The sequence below is a fragment of the Coccomyxa subellipsoidea genome (assembly GCF_000258705.1).
Source record: "Coccomyxa subellipsoidea C-169, whole genome shotgun sequence".
NCBI lineage: Eukaryota > Viridiplantae > Chlorophyta > Trebouxiophyceae > Coccomyxaceae > Coccomyxa > Coccomyxa subellipsoidea.
In genome coordinates, this window is record NW_005178034.1 from 1,206,590 (window position 1) to 1,225,244 (window position 18,655).

The 18,655-nt window shown below is 54.4% G+C and overlaps 5 protein-coding genes across 5 annotated transcripts; 3 read left to right on the forward strand and 2 right to left on the reverse strand.

Moving 5' to 3' along the window:
* Nucleotides 1–624: 624 nt before the first annotated feature.
* Nucleotides 625–2,385, forward strand: COCSUDRAFT_36847 (hypothetical protein; the record flags this gene model as incomplete). The annotated part of the gene is made up of 6 exons (XM_005647263.1): nt 625–792; nt 919–1,069; nt 1,195–1,266; nt 1,393–1,501; nt 1,757–1,895; nt 2,218–2,385. The coding sequence occupies 6 exons, from the start codon at nt 625–627 to the stop codon at nt 2,383–2,385; spliced, it is 807 nt and encodes a 268-aa protein (XP_005647320.1).
* Nucleotides 2,386–2,571: 186 nt separating this feature from the next.
* Nucleotides 2,572–9,311, reverse strand: COCSUDRAFT_66389 (hypothetical protein). The gene is made up of 16 exons (XM_005647264.1): nt 9,096–9,311; nt 8,300–8,431; nt 7,998–8,189; nt 7,734–7,889; nt 7,340–7,551; nt 7,058–7,200; nt 6,772–6,932; nt 6,345–6,576; nt 6,131–6,231; nt 5,778–5,978; nt 5,416–5,658; nt 5,120–5,267; nt 4,763–4,980; nt 4,283–4,601; nt 3,879–4,151; nt 2,572–3,715 (listed from the first exon to the last, which is right to left on the reverse strand). The coding sequence occupies exons 3-16, from the start codon at nt 8,148–8,150 to the stop codon at nt 3,363–3,365; spliced, it is 2,913 nt and encodes a 970-aa protein (XP_005647321.1). The 5' UTR covers nt 8,151–8,189; nt 8,300–8,431; nt 9,096–9,311; the 3' UTR covers nt 2,572–3,362.
* An 83-nt stretch (nt 9,312–9,394) lies between these two features.
* On the reverse strand, nt 9,395–13,156 carry COCSUDRAFT_66390 (Metallo-dependent phosphatase; the record flags this gene model as incomplete). The annotated part of the gene is made up of 10 exons (XM_005647265.1): nt 12,834–13,156; nt 12,622–12,749; nt 12,337–12,525; nt 12,097–12,237; nt 11,645–11,795; nt 11,425–11,543; nt 11,056–11,266; nt 10,862–10,934; nt 9,784–9,886; nt 9,395–9,451 (listed from the first exon to the last, which is right to left on the reverse strand). The coding sequence occupies exons 1-10, from the start codon at nt 13,015–13,017 to the stop codon at nt 9,395–9,397; spliced, it is 1,356 nt and encodes a 451-aa protein (XP_005647322.1). The 5' UTR covers nt 13,018–13,156.
* A 355-nt stretch (nt 13,157–13,511) lies between these two features.
* On the forward strand, nt 13,512–15,000 carry COCSUDRAFT_66391 (Rhodanese-like protein). Its single transcript, XM_005647266.1, has 6 exons — nt 13,512–13,647; nt 13,795–13,898; nt 14,002–14,095; nt 14,204–14,337; nt 14,443–14,535; nt 14,648–15,000. Exons 1-6 carry the CDS (start codon nt 13,621–13,623, stop codon nt 14,673–14,675), a joined length of 480 nt encoding a protein of 159 aa, XP_005647323.1. The 5' UTR covers nt 13,512–13,620; the 3' UTR covers nt 14,676–15,000.
* Nucleotides 15,001–15,707: 707 nt separating this feature from the next.
* Nucleotides 15,708–18,518, forward strand: COCSUDRAFT_42399 (hypothetical protein; the record flags this gene model as incomplete). The annotated part of the gene is made up of 7 exons (XM_005647267.1): nt 15,708–15,830; nt 16,144–16,293; nt 16,457–16,717; nt 16,897–16,990; nt 17,262–17,498; nt 17,898–18,100; nt 18,375–18,518. 7 exons carry the CDS (start codon nt 15,708–15,710, stop codon nt 18,516–18,518), a joined length of 1,212 nt encoding a protein of 403 aa, XP_005647324.1.
* Between the last annotated feature and the right edge of the window lie 137 nt (nt 18,519–18,655).

The window sequence follows — 18,655 nt, forward strand, 5'->3', positions numbered from 1 at the left end:
AACTCGCAGGTCGACCAAACATTCTCTCACTCTTTCACGGGCCCGCCTGACCTATAAGGAATGTCAAGGAGTGACCGAGGGATCCAATGGCCGTGTTTTGCATTCCCATAACCTCAAGACAACCAATTCTACATGATCCTATTAATAGAACTCCAAGGGCTTTGAACATCTAGGAACACGTCACCTCCTGAAGGCCAAGGAAGGCTGGAGAAAAGCATATGTGAAGCGAGAGCGTGGCAAGGGAGTGCGGCCGATCGTGTTCGTGGTGAATTATTCAATCACACAGACTTCGCAACTTTGAGCTCCAAATTTGACTCGCAGCCTCGAAGTGCGCGACCGCTCAATTTCTCTGAAGAGAATTTTCTCCAGGGGTAAGAGCACCGACGTCAATCTTTAGGTGTTGACTGAAATGTTTTCGTGCCCTTCACGCTCCAGGTTGCGTCAGCGATCGGCTGGGAAGACGTGGTTCTGCACTGATCTGCAGCTAGTACTCAAGTCCCTTGGCTGCAGAATGGTGTCAGTGTTTTTCGACATCTCACATGTCACATGCGAGATTCTCACGGATTTGTCGAGCTGAGGCTCTTTGTTTTTGGGAGCAGGATCTGAGGTCCCCCCCAGCCACTGATGGGCGCTGGTAGCAGCAAGAGCTCAGAAGCCGCAGGGTCTAATGCAGGACCCAGTGGCAACGCCGCTGCAAGCTCATCTGCCTGTCCCGTCCCTGAAAATGTCAGGAGCAAAGTCGTCTACAATGTGTACAACCAGCGTATTGACCCCAGCGCCTGCCCCAAAATGGTGCGCACAAGCAGACAAACTCTGGATGACAACCAATTGCATTCTTTGGTTTCTCACAACCTCTGCCTGTTTGCATGCTATACGGGGCCATGGCCAGGTGGGAAAGCAGTTTTGGGCATGGTGCAGGACCCTCGCAACAACATGCCGGTAGAGCCAAACCAGCAGCCATTCCCTGGGCAGCGCAAGCCCATCTCCACAGAGCGCATGGTCTCCAGCATCCCCAAGGGCGGCACCGATGATGCCTGGGTCTACCCCTCGCCCCAGATGTTCTACAACGGTGCGCCACCATCTTAGTTTCTCCATGCTCTGCGTTCACAACTTAACCGACATATGGCAAGAAGGAGAAGGGAATCCGGCAAGGTCAGTTGGTTGTGTGACAGAAGCTGTCTCTGGTGGGTGCAGCGCTGAAACGGAAGGGCAAGGGAGATGACGTGACAGAGGAGGACATGGATCCAGTGGTGCATGCACACAACAGTGCGCCCTCACCTATTATTCACGGATGTTCTGTTCAGGCCGTTCAGATTCTGCAGGCGTGTCTGTTACTGTGTGCACTGTCCTGGCGGATAGGTGTGCTGCGATGACAATTGCGCGGCTGTGCAGGCATGAATGAGGTGACGTGGCAGCATGTGCTTGCATGGGAGAGGCTGCACGGCGGGGAGTGCGGAGACCCTCGCTTGCTGCGCTTCACTGGACGGCCAGACGAGCTCAGGTGTGACAAAATCACTGTCTTCAATGCAGATGTCGCTGTGGTGTAGCTGTGTAGTGGCAAACAGTACATACACTTGCTCCAATAAAGGCTCAGGCTCAAAGGCCTGTACAGCTGGGAAGCCAGGCATTTGCTCTGCAGCGAAGGTTGTGTTGCAACAGACACAGCCGCAACCGCACCAAACCGTCCCGTGAAATCTTACAGCCTGGTGTGTGTTACATGACTTGGGGTTGAGTGTGCGGTGTGGCATGGTTGCAGCCCTCTGGCGCGCTTGAGCAGCTGGTTTGGCGGGCAGCTGCCGTTTGACCGGCACGACTGGTGGGTTGATCGCTGCGGCCAGGAAGTGCGCTACGTCATCGACTTCTACTTCCACGAGGAAGCGGCTGGCACCCCTGAGGTGCGCGCTGCCTTGTGAAAGTGTTCAGTGTGCAAGTCACTGCAATATCTGTTTGCACTTGTGTTTGCATGTCTATCCTTGTGCTGTGTTCCGGTGCTGTCTGTCGGCACCAAGACAGGCTTTCAGGGGAGGACACGGTGCCAGGCTTACATATACATCTACTTAGAGGACCTCCTAGAGGGAGAAAATGGTGCACCCCTTTTACAATCACAGGACAAACGCACAGCACCTTCACACTACAACCGCATCACGCCACAACCTATGTGACAGCAATGCAGCAAGCTTGGAGACTGGTAAATGTGGGTGCTGGATGTGTGGACAGGCATTTACGTTGCGAGTGCGTCCGGCAGTGGACACTGTGGAATCAGTTGTGGACCGCTCAAAGATGACAATCTACCAGACATTTGCACGGCTGGGGCTGCCCTGCCCCATCACAGGGACTCCTGGCAGCATTGGCAAGGAGGCGATCCAAACAGAGCAGCATTCCTAGTCGCGTTTCTGCACTACATGTGACATTGGTAGTCTTGCTTTTCTTTTGAGTGTTGTTGACTTCACCGTACTGGCGCCGTTTCATGGTGGGTGCCTGCTGCAAAAACGAGATATTTTGGAAACAATGGAGATTGAGCTAGTAGCTAATGCTTGACGATCACCCAGCATTCCGATGATGAGCAGTTGTAGCAGCCAATGTTTACACATTGAGTCAAAATCAAAAGTGGCAACCCTGTCAGCTAGTTTGCATCACAACAGGAACAGCATTCTATGTCATGTTTCAGACGTCAATGCAATTTCATACTCACAGGCAGAGGCTAATCGGCTGGTATATGAACTTGACTGATGCAAAACATTGCTGGTGGGCTAGAACTCAGCACACTCCTCATTCTAGGTGTAGACCCTCCAAACCAGATATGGGAGGATCGACATACTATCAAAAGCAGGCTGATGATCATGAGTCTAAAGGCATGAGGTTTGCTTCCTTCTATGATGCGTTACGGTACGGAGTCAAATCTTGTTGCATGCTGGGCCACTCGTCAACCCTGAAAAGGCTCTCCAGCTGTTAGACACACCCTGAAAATAGGCCCTTGCCTGTGTGGCCTTCTCTTGCACATTCGCATATATAAACAGGATGATTGTTTTGCAACTCCATTTCACGGGTCAAATGACACATCAGGCACAACATTCTCAGACCATCTGGATCCACTGTATAGGAGCTGGACCCTGGTTTGGAGATGCACAGGGGCCAATATCGGCAGCAGTGCCAACGAACCCATTTTGACAACCTTTTTCGGCTGTTGTCCTATACTGCGTTGCACTTTGCAGCAGATTCATCAAGCTTGACACTGGACGCATGAGTACACTTAGGCTCTTGACAAGGGACAACGGTCCCAGAGGGGGAACAAAAACAGCTCCATGTCGGGGGCTGCAAGAATGAGACGCTTGTGGGGGACAGCGGAGTGATCCAGCGGAGCATTACTGGAAGAGGGGGACGGGGGGCACGGGCGTTTGTGGCGTGCCCTCCGCCCAGCCCAGGAGCGCCTGGCTGCCGCACAGCTTCTCGCTGGCCTCCAGGATCTTGCGGTGCGCCGCAAAGCGCCACAGCGCGTTGAGGTCGGGCATGCCGAACAGCGGGGAACGCGCTGGGGACGCAGCCGCGGAGGGCGGCCAGGATGAGTGCGCCGGCGCGCTGCCCGGTTTGTGCGCCCAGGAGAGTGCCTCTGGCGCCCGGGCCGGGGCGTTCCCTCGCGCGCCCAGGTTGCCCATGGCCTCCATCAGCGATGCGAAGGCCGCCAGCGAGCGGCTGCCCGTCAGCGGCGCATGCATGCCTGCACATGCGCGCATGCTCCTTGTTACACATTGCAGGAATGCCGACAAGTAGTTGCTGATGCTGCCTGGGTTCATCGACAGCATAGCAGCACTTTGGTGAAGAGGTGGGTGGAAGTGCATGTGAGTATGACAAGGATAGGGGGTGCCGTGAGGAATGGTCACCTGCGGAAGCGGATCGGCCGCGGCGGCTCGGGGGCGGCGGGGACTGTGACGACGTGGCAGCGAGCACCTTGGAGCTGGGCTTGACGGTGCGCACAGGCCGGTGGGCCAGCGCAGAGGGAACGCCGCTGCCCGCGTCATGCAGCAACTCAGGGCCCCCGGAGTCGTCCGACGCGTTCAGCGCCGCCGCCGCTGCGGCCGCCGCCTGAGCCGCGCGGTGGCGCGCCCACCGGCCGCCGCCGCGGCCCCGACCGCCTCGCCCCGCGTATCCGCGCCCTGCATTGACATATCCTTCCATCAGAACTTCCTGCACTTCAGTTGGTAAACTCCGGCAGCGTGTGAAATGAGTGAATGTATGCAAGGGACATCCCATGCAAGATGCACAACGAGGAGAACCAGGAGCAGACCTCCGCGTCTGCCGCCGCCGCCGCGGCGGGCGACGGGTGGCGCGGGCGGCTCGGGGTCCTTGTCATCCTCGGAGTCTGGGGGGCTGTTGAAGGGGGAGGGCGAGGGCATGGAGGCCATGGGGGAGGTCTGTGGCGGGGGCATGGAGCGCAGGGAGGCAGTGTCGTCGTAGGGGTTGTCGATCTTGAGGGGCTTGCGCGTGCGCCGAGCCGGCCGCAGGCTCTTGGGGCTCAGTGTCGGCTCTGCCGGCGGGATGGGCGCCTTGTCGCTGTCGCTGCTGCCACCGTCCAGCTGCTTCTTGTGCGATTGCTTCCATGCCCCCTGCGTAATTTTAAGGTTTGGTGTCATGTCCTAAATTCCCAACTCTTTCTGTGTGCATCGCATAAAGTGAACGTGCAAGCCTGCACGCAACATGGGAGCACCAATCTATTGCCCAGATGTTCAAAGCACGATTTTAAGGTTGGAAAGACAGGAGATTGCACCTTCCAGCCCAGGTGCTGGGGCTTGGCCTGGGGGGAGGGCATAATTGGGCTGCCACCGGCCGCAGCGTCAGTCCTGCCGGCGACGGCCTCATCCGCAGGCAGCGCCTCCTCGCACTGCAGCCTCGCGTCATCGCCCTCGTCACCCTCAGACCCCAGTCCAGACAGAACAGCCGCCGCTGCCCGGTCCGCCACATCATCCTCAAGCTTCACTGCATCACCTGTGACACCCAAATAGGGACAGTCAGACAGGCACGTACATACCCCAACACTTCATCAAGCACTCTTAGAAGCATCTGTGCTAACACAGGTGCGTCAAGTGAGAATAGCACTGACAACGGCATGTTGGTGATATGATACCTGCAGCGCCACTCCTTTTGCCGGCAAGGTCGTCTGCCGCTGCACGTGCAGGCTGGGGTTGCTCTGCTGCGCTGGACGCAAGCTTGGCATCATCATCCTCGCCTGAGTCAGTGCCGGCATCGCCGGGAGCAGGCTTGCTCTCCGTGCCCTGCCCCACCCAAGCACAATCAATATAAACACTGGCAAGCAGCGCCTGTGTAAATGACACATGCAGTTTACTGCAGCACATAGTGACAAAAGTGAAGGCCCAGACTATGTAGAAAGTCACAATGCATCCTTTGCAGCTGTGAGCGTACCTTGGCAGGCGTGTGTGGCTTGACTGCGCCACTGCAAGCATTGGCATCAGCAGGGACAGAGGTGGGCTCCAGCTTGGCAGCGTCTGTTTCCAGTGTCAGCTCTGCCGGCTGCGCCGCCTTCTCGCTCTTCACCCTCCTGCCCCTGGCAGACTTTCCGCTGTCTGCCTCCTTGGGCGCTGTGCTCACATGCGGTGCGAAGGCTGGCCGAGCCCTGGTCACCTTGACAGCTTGCACCGACTCTTCCTGCTCAGACACAACACAAGTAATTCATAACAAAGCCAACGCTTTGCACGTGAGTCAGCACTGTCAAGAACTGTCAAAAATTGTAAGAAAAGATTGCAAGGCAAGCGTGGAAATCGAACCTCGATGGTATGGTCGTCGTCGTTGTCGGCAGGCTCATCATTGGAGGAAGGGTCGGAGAATTGCTCCGCGTCGGCGGCGCTGTGGCTGTGGCGGCTGGTGGGCTGCGAGGCCGGCTTGAGGCCCGATGTCTGCCGCTGCGGCTGCTGCTGCTGCTGCGGCTTCCTGCACGCCTTCTCCTTGGGCTCCCACGCACCGTCCCCCTGCCGTGCCGTGCAAAAACCATTGCTGGCCACAACAAAGTATGGTGGCTGACATGACACAGTCTGCACGCCTTTGAAACAACAAGAAAGCGTACCCTTCTCAATTTCAGACATCATGCTCACAATTGGGGCGATGGGGTTGCATAACGCACCAGGTAGCGCCAGTCCTTGCCCTTGTAGGACCCACGCCAGATGCGGTCGCTGTCCCTCGGAAGGTTCAGCGGGCCGCTCTGCTCCTCAAAGCCAGTGAACTCTGCAAGTAAGCATGCAATATGAATCTGCCAGATGCACCTGAGCAAACACAAATCAAGCATGCATAAGGGCAGAGTTGTCTGTGATGTGCAGAAGGGGGTGCTGGCGTCCCACCTATCTGCACACGGTTGCCGGTATCCCTGAGCAATCGCGCGCGGTACCACTTCTTGCCGTGGCGGACCATGGGCAGCTTGGGGATCTTGCGCCCGTGCTTGGCAGCGGGCGCGTGGGCGCCATTGCTGTTTTGGCCGTCGTCGCTGTGGGAGTCTGCGTCCATGGAGGATGAGGGCAGCGTGGACAGGTGCTTGTCTGAGTCGCTGCCCTTGACCTTCACAATTCCCTCCTCCTGTGTGCAGTGCACAGTGAGGTCAGTGGATCAGTCGTGTACACAGCAAACAAGTCAGACATGCAGCCTTCCCAATCTCTGCAGCAATACAGCTCTAGTGTCATATGCAGACAGGTTGATCTTCCGGTGGTCTCAGGCAGTTCCACTTATCAAGAAACTGAGTCTGCACAGGCCACAGCTGCCTGTGAGACACACCTTCAGGGCAGGCTGCCCCAAGTTGCTGCGCTGGCGCTTGGCGGCGTTGCCTCGTGCAGCAGTACGAGCCAAGTCTGTCCCTTCGCTGCCCTCATCCGCATCCAACGACGGCCGCGCGCTGCCGCTGCCTGCGCAGCTCTCATTCCCTCTACCGCCGCTCCCTGTCAATGCATCACATCCTCTCCTCTCAGCACCTGCCCGTCCTTCAGTGCGCCAGGCACGACAGGACATGTGGCACAGAATAGAATTTTCCCACTTAAGGCTAGTGAGTTATTTGCATATGTACCTTTGGCACTGCCGCTGCACCCCTCTGCCTGGGGGCTCTCTGCCCTCTGCACGCCCTGCGTGGAGCGGATCAGTGCGCGCAGTTCCCTCCCGCTCACTCCACTGTGGCTGCGCCTGCCCTGCTCCTCCTCTTCTTTCACGTCCCTGCGCAACAGTCTTCCTGATAAGAATACACTGTGCAAGGCTTCAGTCTCTCCAGCGACACACATGGGTGCTCTTTCAAAGCCTCGCCAAAACATGACATGAGCAATCTTTGTTGAGAAGCTGAAGGACAGATATGTACCTGTCTGGGGAGACATGCTGGCGCTTGGCTTCAGGCTCTTGCGCATCATCAGCTCCCTTGTTGAGGGGGCGCTTGTCGGCGCTGCCCGAGGACCGCACTTCGCCGTCTGACATGCATGCGTCGCCCTGCTGTGCAGCCTGCGCGGTATGCTCATGGTCACCCTCCAGATTCACAAACTCCGCTCCGTGGTAGCCGCTATACCCAGTCCCTTGCTGCACGCCACCAAGCGATGGCGCTCTGTCAGTGGCTCCCAAGGACTCCAACACCCAACACGTTGCCTCTATGTCAATGCCATGGAGCATAAGGGCAAATATGTAATCTCCACTTATGTATCCGGTTTCACCAGGCGCAAGAATCACATGCAGGGCGAGATAATAGGCCCTAGGGTGAGCACCTGAGGGGTGTAGAAGGAGGGCTGCTTGCGAGTCCTTCGCCGCACAGCCAGCGCCAGGGCTTCCCCGTTTAGCTGCGCATGCAGTCTCCGCGCCAGCTCCTCATCTGACGCCGCGTCCTTGCCTGCGCTTGCTGCTGCAGCGCCTGCTGCCGGCACCTGTGCAAGCGTACACTCACGAGTGAAGTAAAATGAAGGGCAGATGGGTCCGAGAATGAGAGCAGCATGATACTGGAGCGGTCAAAGAGAGGAGCAGCAAGCACTCACCCGCTCCTCGACCATGGAGTCAGGGCGAGCGCTTGGCTTTTCAACAGCCCCAAGCTTCCCCAAGTCAGGGGCCACGGGCAGCCCTGATGTTGAAGTGCCTTCAGAGGGCGGCATGGCTGTGACTGCGCGGCCAACACTGCTGCCTGTACGCATTTGTAGTCACTTACGCTATTTCCACCCCTATCAATCCCCCTGCTCACCACAGCCACCAGGACCATCAGCATCGTCCAGCTCCTGAAGCCCAACAGCAAAAAGAAGCTAGTGGATGTTGCTGGATGCAATTGAAAGTGTGCAGCGCGCACCAGTCGGCCCATCACTGCCATCCTGGCATGTAAAGAGCTGCTCGTGGAATTAGTGCGCTACTCGCAAATGTCCGTAGCATGGCCTACGCTAGCCTCTAACAAGCCTCCTGCTCAATGCTCGCGAATGTATACCTGGAAACCAGAGAACTTGCGGTGAGCAACCCGGGGCACTGCGGATCCCACACAAAAAGCCTTGTATGGCCCAGATTCCAGCTGACCATGCTGACAGAATTAAACCCCGCTTGAAGCGCATGTGAGAGCTCTGCTCGAGCCACCATTCCGTTGGGGCCTGCTTTCACTTTCACAAGGTCTCTACAAGGAAAGACCATGAACCTCAGCTCGAAGCTAAAACGAGATTGGCAGAGGACGGGCGTTGTACCAAGTGAACCCACCCTATCACCAAAGAATGCTATGTAAGCTTTTCGTACTTGAATCCATGCAAGACGGCCCTGAACACGTAACAGCCAGTCCTGAACCAATTCTGTTGCAGACTTGGTAACAGAGCATAACAAACACCGGCGATAAGTATGACCATTGACAACAGAAACACCAAGACGAAGATAGAACGCAGCAGAAATGCGAAGGTGCAGACGAAGAACAAGAAAGAAAAAGGGGTTGGGTCATATTAGCTGGCGGGAGCACTAACCCGTTTTGAAACGGTGGGCCCTCACTTTCTCTTGCAATAAGTTTCCTGATGACACTAACATTGGCGACATTACCTGGATGCAGCAGCTGCAGAAAAGGACGACAGTTCTCACGGGGTCTATAATTCACATACGAGATTTCAGGAATCTACCTTTGCTGGTCGGTCACTTTAGTCCTTTCTTCACATTCAATACCACAGTGTGCTGACAAGTTTTTAATCTACCTGCTGGCAGTCTGAACCAGGGTGTGTAAAGACTTTACTCTCCTTCTTCACCTTCCAAGTAACCTTCTCCTGACCAACCTTATCCAAGACCCTGCCCTCTTGAATGCAGGACCTTCCGGGTCTACTGAAATAAAGCGCCAAGATCTAAACGTTGGGAGCTCAATCTTAAACAGGAATGAGAATAACCTGCAACCTTGCAAGTCACGCGTCGAGGGAGGGATATAGAGCTATGTAGGGGGGTCGCGTTTGAAATAGACGGCCGCCACATCAGCAGCGGCGGATTCCTGGGCCAGAATCCCACAAGCTGAGAGAAGCGTTATGAAGCTCCCAATCATGTGCGCCGGCCACATCATGCAACAGTTCATGTAAGTTGGATATTGTCAGTGTTGCACATTTTGTCATAGATTGTTTTGATCACTTGGATGCTGTCAGTACATCCAATCAGCCCTGGGTGGCATATTACTGGAGTTGATGTGTAATTTCCTTCCTTCCTTCCATCATTGATTCATAATTTCCAAATCTGAATGCTTGCTGCCACACTGACCATGGCAGCCTGCTGAGTGGGACCGCGGCCACCGGAGTCGACTCGGATATCCGACGGATATTATCTGTCAACCGGATCGATCCGGCCGATGCCGCCGCCGCGGCCGCAGTGCCACCGGTGGTACTGCGGTGTCAGTGACTGCGACCCTTGGCCTCCATTCGGTCCAATCAGGTGCCTGGCGGACCGAGCATGCATGCTGCGCAGCACTTGCACACACATTGCAAGGCATGCTGAATGTGCATCACAGATCACTAAGTAAACTCAGTAAGTACCACTTAGTAACACTCTTATTTATTGATATCAGGGTGTCCTGCAGCACTGCGGCAGGAGCCGGCCGGCGCCGCTGCAGCTGCGGCTGAGGCATTAAATTCCCGGCCCGGTACCTGGTACCTCGCATCATTCATGCATATGCATTGCACTAGATAGATGCACCGCAGCCCTGGAAGCCATGCCATTATGCAGTCAATTATATATCAATGAGACCAATCGGGTCGATTCCAATTGTTAGCATGGGTCATCCTGGAAGCGCTTACAGACATTGCAATTGAATCAATTGCATCTCTCCGGCAGCCTGGTAGGATTGCTCAGAAGCTATCATGACATGCAATAGCTGCACTGGCCTCAGGCGGGCTGCCAATTTTAATGACAGTCATGATTTTTTGCACAGACCCCCCGAGGCCCATGGAGCTTCCACCAGCCAACACCAGCAAACGTTTTCTACACGCATGCCTTTCCCTACGTCTATTTATTCCCAATGCTCACAGGCAATCAACAAAATCAAATTGGCAAATTTTGTCGGAGCAGTTCACAAATGGCACATTTGGTGCCAGAACTACCAGTCTCCTACATTGCTCTATGCCAAAACTATTTATAATACAATGTGGTTACCAGAGCGGGTTGAATACACAAACAGAGAGCAGAAATAAACAAATAGCTGCCAACCCCAGGGGAATATAAGGCAACTACAACTCAATTTGCTTATTCCACAGCCCTATACAGCAACCCAAAGCAAGAGACTACCATTGCAACAAAACCAGGAATGATGTTTGGCTAAGGACCACATGGATTGCAGTCCCAGGATATTCAAAAAGCAGCGGCAGCAGTGATGCACTGCTGGAACCCATACTATTGGTCTACAGTAAATGAGTACAACGGCTCATCTTGCGAGGTGGAGTAGTAGTGGACCTGCAAGTGCTGTGGGCTCAATATGCACTCCACAAAGCCTGCACAAGACAACACACTTCAGTAATTTCCTGTAGAAAAGAGGCTTGCAATTAAAACTGTCTGCATGCCCATGATTCTACACCCACAGTCAATGTAGCCCTGGTCTAAGGCAGACCTTACCTGACCCAGGGAAGAAGAGTTTGAGTTCAGGCCTCTCCTCATCCACAAAGCCATATGCATTGCTCTGGGAGCCGCCTCCGCTGACAACATAGTGTGTCGATTCTCCGTCAACGTGCAAATGCTGCAAATTGTGCTCGTGCCCACACAAATATGCGTGGACACCGTAGCGATCCATCAGGGGCTTCAGTGCAGCCCCCACCTCTGGGTATTCCTGCACGGCAGCACACAAGCCTTCGAAGCCCACTACACCCCCAAGGTGCCAGCTTGACCTGCTAACTTTGAAGTGTTCTTTCAGAATCAGTTGTCTGGTGGTGAAGTCATGAAGCAGCTTTCTGCCCCACAGCACAGCAGGGGCCTATGTGGGCTCACATGCAGGTCAGACCGTATCGGGTGGTGGCCGACAACAATCTTCCAGTTGGCGCTTGACCTCTCCAGCCGGCTCTCCAACTCCTTCAGCTGAGCGTCAGGCGACTGCTCAAGTATGCCTCCTGACGCACATCACTCGATCACGCACATGCACCGGCCAGCTGTTTCTGCACACAACATCCACAGAGAGCTTGCATGAGCATTGTTGAGCTCCATTGCACACCTCTGTTCACCGCCCAGATCACATGATGGTACTCCTGCACCATCGGGCTGGTGTCAATGAAGAAGAACTCGACTGCGCCATCTGCCAGCGCCATTGTCCAGGAGCGCTCGCAGTGCCACCTGCTGTCCCTTTCCCGCAGCCTCACATCCAGCTGCGGCCACACAGTCCTTGCATCAGCTTTGGATGGACATCCGGCAGGGGTGGGCTCTCTGGTGTGATATCCTCTCTTGCCGGAGTAATCGCTAGTAGCTGGTTCCCTCCGAAGTTTCCCCCAGGATGGCTGGAACTCGATCAGTTTTATCAGATTTATCCATCGCAACAAAGCTTCCATCCGACGTCCATTGCTGCTGCATCGTCTGGACCGTAAGCACACCTGAAAAATGCTAGCAGGCAGAGGGTCTGTGCACCGTATGCGTGCTGTGGGATTTGTGCAGGCTGATGCAGGCCATCACCTGGTGCAAGGGGCCGTAGAAGCAGTCATCAGCGGTGGCATTGGCAGGGCAGTTGGTGGGTCGAGGCATAGTGCGGTCGGAAGAATTGGTGGGCCAGTATTCGCCCATGTCGTGGTTTCCAAGCACTACATGCCAGGGCACCTGTGCCAGCCGTGCAAGTGAGTATGGCAGCAAGAGCATCTACAGCAGTAGAGGCTTTTGTTATCATGCAGCATGCCAGAAGCTTGCCAGTATTTCCACCTGGACACTCTCAGCAGTGTAGATCTGAGTGAATGACGTGTCAAACTGGGAGTCCTCAACCGATGTCAGCCCCGTCTCATAGAAATTGTCTCCAACTGAGATTACGAAGTCCAAGTTGTGGCCCACCCGTCCCATTGCCCTGGCTACTTCGGACTGGTTGTAGCGCCCGTTGCGGCCCCAATCACCCACCTGTGCAGTTGCTCCAACCTCACAATGGTCTGAACGCCGTAATGGATGCAATAATTTGGATTTTAGGAACGAAAAAATGCTCAGAGCGCGCCTCACCACCAGGAACTTAAGCTGATACTGCTCGCTGTATCGGCCCTCCAAACCAAGCGCTGTCAGGATGCCAGCCAGCAGCAGCAGTGCGCATACTGTCAATCCGATTGCTGAGTAGCTTCGCCACGACATACCTACAGGATTTGATGGATGTCACACAAAGAAGTCTCCACTAATGTGGTGTTTCTTGGTAATTCAGGTGGTGCAGGCCATCTTACCGTCCTGAGGTTTCGCAGAAGCCGGTAGGAATGCATCGTAACTGCTGGAATGAGGACCTAAAGGTTTGGTAAGTGATGCTGTTTCTTCGTCTTCACCAGGAGTTGGCACTTGTAGTGAGATGGGTACCATTTCGAGCTGTTCTTCTTCTATTTTCCTATTTCTGGCTTCCAGTGAGTCAGTCATGCAGGCCCTGCTGCTGAATCACGCATCACTCGCATCGCTGCAGATGTCAATAGGCGTTACAGCAGCCCAACGGCCTGCATGAGTGTCAATACGATAGTGGAAGCGCACAGCACTTAAACAGCACCAAGCCCCCAAGGTGACCTCTGGACATCATCAAATATTCCTCGCCATGGCAGTCGCGCTCGCTTCCGTGGATCCCATGCGCTGATCATGATGGTGTTCCCTCCTTCCGAGCGGCTTGCGCGCTGACACAGCTTCCGACTGTTCCCCTTCATCCCTCGATTGTTTGCGACTTGTAAATTCAATAAATTTATAGGAAGTTGACAGACCATCCTTGCGCAAACAGATTATCGCTGAGTACACCGTCATTAGCAACTTTGCATGCCTTGAGATTCTTGTTGGCTGAGTCACCGGATGGCCATTTTCAGTGCATCGCTCCAATCTAGCCACGTTCTTGCACCAGTGCAAGTACACCAGGCAAGAAGAACGAGATGCAGAAGCACGAGATCAGTTATAGTGCGAGCATTCCAGGGCACAGAAAGGGGTGCGTCAGGTTTGGACGTGAAAGGCTTGAGGCCCACGTCCCCAGCGGCTTGGGCCATCATGCGAGACACATTGAGAAGTCGCAAGGTGTCCTCCCAGCACTTTTCTGCAGATCTACTTAAGTACCCTCAAACAGTTCCTGAAGTTTCCTCTTCCATCAACTTCGGTCTTTCCTGTCAGCCACGTCAGGAAGATCTGAGTGAAGCTGATGAGTTTTACTGGGAATTGGTACAGGTGCAGATGCTGTCGCAGCAGGAGCTTGTCTTTGCACTGGATAAGGAAATCCCTATCATAGACATACGGCCACCTGATGAGTTCAAGGCGGGACACATCAAGGGGTGCGTAAGCCCAACATGCACAGTTGTGTCATTGAGAGTGCAGGATGCTTTCACAAGGTTTTTAGCTACCCATGCGCATGCAACTGAGGAAGTGCTGTCACAGGTCTGTTCATATCCCACTGTACAGGCCAATCACTGGCTGGGATGCCCGGAAATTGCTGCGGAGAGCAGGATTCGCGTTCTTTGGTGTTTTTAATGTGAGTATGTCCTTGCCAGTGGTTTGCATCTGCTCCTCTAATGGGACCAACCTTTCATCGCCCACAGGAGATTTGGAAACCTTGATCTAGACTGCTTTTTTATTGCAGGGCACGGAGCTCAATCCCGATTTCTTTGATGACATCGTGGCTGCAGCTTCCAAGGAGAAGGGAGCAATCCTGATTTGCAACATTGGAGGAACCATCGAGCCGACAGAGACAAATTCTGAGGGATTCCAGAGCAGGTGTGAAATGCCACAGGCATCCTGGGACCTGCACTGTCCAGAGGCATGCCTTTCACAGGTTGACAGGTTCATTCTGCCTGCTCAGTTCTGCAAGTCTTCTTGCAGGTCCCTGATGGCTGCGTATGAGCTCTCAAATATGGGTTTTGACAACATCAAAGTACTGAAAGGTGGCTTCAACGACTGGAAACGGTCTGAGAGGTGCGCTATCCATTGTCAGTCACCCAAGAATCATCGCGCACCCCGCCTTGCACCAGGAATGCTGACATGGTATATTAATTAGCTTGATCTTGAATGTTTGCATGTGGCTCAGGGGATTTGAGGTGGTTGAGGAAACATGATGGGAGCATTTGCCTGCATTGAAGCAGATGAGCATTGAGAGATGAATGGTGATCTGTTTTGATGATCAGATCTGGCAAGACAGATGCATCGAAAGATCTTTGGTATATATGTTTGAGTGTCTTTGGAGTGTCGGTTGACGCGTGTACATTACAGTGATTTCCAGTAAAGAACTATGTGCCCCACAAATTGTATGTGTTCGTCACAGAGCTGCTTTGTTTGTAGCTATGCGGAAGTCTATCAATTCCTATGCTTATTTTCTTTGTTGTACAGCCTATCTGACTTAGACTGCCCGGCAGGGCCTGTGCAAGTTAATATGTCCTACACGGTATCTCCCCTGCAGCTGTAGGGGCCCAAGTTTTCACTGTTGGAAGCATATATACCCAGTTCTCATGTTCCATTTGACAGCAGATGAGCTGTGGGGACACTGGCATTGATGATATCTAGTCCCACCGTGACGGTAGCCATTATCTTGATCATCATGGCCGCCTTGCGGCATCCCATGGCCAACTTGGAGCTTTTCATGTTTTCTGCAAAGATTGGCATCAATGAAGACCGCTTCGATTGTATCTTCCGGTGTTTGGACACCCAATCAGAACATGCACGCATGTCAGAATGCAAATAGTGCTTGCAAGTCCTTGGACATTTGACTCAATCAAGACCACATGCTTAGTCATCAGGTTTGTAGGTCTCTGGCCAGAAGACTCTTTGACAGAGCTATGAATTGACAATGTGGCACATTGTGAATTCTGACACTGTAATCATATAGCAAGCACCATTGGCAATCAGAAAATTGCGTACAGCTGAAGAAAATCAAGGCATGATCTTGTCACTACGCCTCTCGGTTTTCTCTGATTATGCTGCAGTAGTCTCTTGAGATTGGCGAGATATCATATCTCACTCACAATCGTTGTAGATCTCAGGTCAATACTCCGAGGTGCTCGTTGCTGGAAGGCAATGTGAACAGGGCATGCATTCAGCTGCACAATAGATCATGGAAGATCGATATTTTGGGACGGGTTGAGGCCAATAGCATGGCTTTTGTCATGTCTCTGGCACGCACCAAGAGGGTGAAATACATAGGACAGGATGGCTCTGAGGTCTTTCAAGAGGACAATCGATGGCACTTTCTCAGTGCGGAGAACCTGGCCTCCCAGGTGATAAGCAGAAGTATTTTGAGCAACCTCGCAGTTGTTTATGCTATTGAATATGCCTGAATGGAAATTGTGACGAATCGAGCAATTGAATAAGCGGGAAAATGACAGATCCTGCTAGCAGGTTGCCACAGCAGACGCAAGCCATGAAGATGGCACCACGGCCACCGAGCTGAAGGCACTCACTCCCAGAGAGGTCTTAGAGAAGATCTATGCTGCTCGGGTGGGTGGAGTGCCGTGCTGTATTCTGGCCATGCCCATCCTCCGATGTGCTGCATTCAGACAATTGCAAGTAACACCAGGTGCATGCTTCTAGGGGGAGGTGGATGTCATATTGGACCTGGTCAGCGCTGTGGAGGCAGGGCAGCACCTGAACGTGGCGAATGTCCCGCCGCCTAAGAACACCCTGCATGGGCTCACCAGCCAGCGCGCCCTGCAAGTGCAGGCCAAACGCCTGCAGCTCCAGGTTGGCTCACCAACAACACCATCACCCACAGCCCACCTGCGCTCACGTCACCAGTGATGGCATGCATGCAACACATTACCGCCCTAATCACACTCATCCCGTACTGGGTAAAGGTATGGGCAGCAATAGAGAGTGCGCATGACAATCAATTTGTGGTGCCCAGGATGCAGCGCAGCGGCTGAGCAGGGGGGCAGGGCTGCTGGCGGCCAGCCTTGACCGGGATGACACCTACTACAGCCAGGCGGCGCAGCTGCAGCGCTCGTGGAAGCTGAAGGCCAGCCCTTCTGGGGCAGCGGCGCCGCTGACTGTGGATGTCAGCCTGCCATTCGCGCCCCGAGGGAAGCGCGAGCCTGCAGTGGAGCCCCTGCTGCTAGACCGGCTCCCCAATGGCGAAGTCTGCATCCCTGAGCTTGCTGGGCTTGAGGTGAGAGCCTTGGACGGCGGCTGTGAGGGAGTGTAGAAGTCGGCTTTCCAGAAGCTGGGGCTTCGGCCTGTGCTGGGTTCTACTGCCTGCATGACCTACTGCTTCATTTTGCTAATCAGAAAAAGCCTGGTTTCCGGTGCATTGTAGAGCACTTCTAACTGGTCATTTTACTGTGTCAGGGCGGCAGCATCAGTCATGAAGAGCGTGTAGACGGGATGAGCAGCAATGGTTTTGCAGAGATGCAGGAGCCAGGCAGCACTGCCAATGAACCCGGTACGCCATGCCTGTATTGTGGTAAAGCTCACAAAGATAATGCTCCGTGCACTCTGGGCGGCATTTCGCTATCCACTACCTTGCTCAATGCGGTGCATAGTAGATTGCCAGACAACATTGGGTCTTGTTTGATCTACCATGTCCATTTGTCCAAGGACTTTTGCACCATCGTGTGCAGCTTGTCTTCATATGCACCTTGCCGCTTTTTGCAGAAGATGCATCTTGTGGGGACTTTGTTCCTGATCTGACACAAAAAAGGGCCCTATCGCAGGGCCGAGTGGGAGGGGTGGGGTGGATGCAGCGTACCGCCTGCTGCAGAGCCGGCAGCGGCAGGTGCTGTGGGGCGCCGTGCAGCGGCTGCTGGAAGCGGAGGCCGCGGAGGTGGACGGGGGCGGCAGCGGCCACGTGCTTGCAGCCGAGCTGGTGAAGCGTGCCACCGGGCCGGCCCAGCCGCCCGCCGCCGCTCTGGGGCCCCTGCTGCTCAGCCTCTTCCTCAAAGCTGTCGACGGTGAGGAGTTACTTACTTTACACTCAGGGTACACCGCGTTACAGCCCACCCCTGATGATTCAGGCATGCATTGAAAGAAACCAATGCAGGCATGTGAGCAAATTTGGCTAAGGCAGTAAGACGTTTCCCGGGGTATTCAAAGTCCAATCGGAAATGGCATGACAGCTAAGACACCTGAGCCACCTGAGACACCTGAGCCAGGAGCAAGATCAGCCATGCGGCAACTTGCACATTACATCACCTGCAGGCAGGTCTTCGCTGCAGGCTCCTTCATGCTGTAATCCATTGCTGATGATGGGCTCTGTGGCAGCTGAGAGGAACTTTATCACTTTTACCACCTGGTGCCACAGACACGGGTTTGGTCCTCCAGGAGGTGTTACCATGGTGTGTGCTGGACAGAGAGGGGAGGCGGCGTGCTGGCAGAGGCGTGCGGCTGGATCCGGTTTGTGGCGTTCCATGCAAGGGTGTGCGCATCGCTGGAGCGCCAGGCCGCGCGGCTGCTGGACGTGTCCCTCTCGTGGCTGCCCGTAACGGGGCTCATGCGATCGGCCGTGCAGATCCGCATCGATTCCCGGCCTCCGCTGCTGCTGCTCATCGCAGGGGTAGGACCCATCCAAGTTGGGCTGGGGACCATTGTATTTGTGCTGCATGGTGTTGAACTTGCGAGGCAGCCCTTCCTCTTCTCCTCTGGGGTTAATACTGCCTTGACGTCCGTATCTCTTGACTCTAGATTGGCGCTCGCGCTGTCTCTCATATGTGCAGATTCGAGCCTTCAACCTCTATTTTGCATGTGGTGCCTTGTGAGGACTAAGGTGACATCCACAGGCCTCTACCAGGCAGGCCAAGCATGTTTGATGCATGCAAGTGCTGGCGCAGGAAACTCTGCTGCTGGAGGGACAGGCTGGCGGTGGCGCGGCTGCTTTCATGGGCCTCAGAAATGGATCCTGCGGGCAGAGCCGAGTGCCAAAGCAGGAAAGCAACAGTCTGCTGCACAGGCTGCGGCTGAGCAGCGGATACTGAAGCTCTGGCTCAATTTCACAGAGTGCTGAGAGGCTTGAAGATATCTTTTCTCTGCATGCTCGCAAATTTTCAAACAAGACATCTTCTGATTACAATGATCGGATCGGTCAGGAGGCTGTCATATACACTCAATATTG

Excerpts from the sequence above, each read along its gene's own strand:
- COCSUDRAFT_66389 (XM_005647264.1), bottom strand. The coding sequence starts at position 8,150 with ATGCGTACAGGCAGCAGTGTTGGCCGCGCAGTCACAGCCATGCCGCCC. Across the intron at positions 7,201-7,339 it reads CAGCATGTCTCCCCAGACAG|GGACGTGAAAGAAGAGGAGG; the intron begins GTACATATCTGT and ends ACTGTTGCGCAG. Across the intron at positions 3,716-3,878 it reads CGGCCGATCCGCTTCCGCAG|GCATGCATGCGCCGCTGACG; the intron begins GTGACCATTCCT and ends GCGCATGTGCAG.
- COCSUDRAFT_66391 (XM_005647266.1), top strand. The coding sequence starts at position 13,621 with ATGCGAGACACATTGAGAAGTCGCAAG. Across the intron at positions 14,096-14,203 it reads CGTTCTTTGGTGTTTTTAAT|GGCACGGAGCTCAATCCCGA; the intron begins GTGAGTATGTCC and ends TTTTTATTGCAG. Across the intron at positions 14,536-14,647 it reads GACTGGAAACGGTCTGAGAG|GGGATTTGAGGTGGTTGAGG; the intron begins GTGCGCTATCCA and ends CATGTGGCTCAG.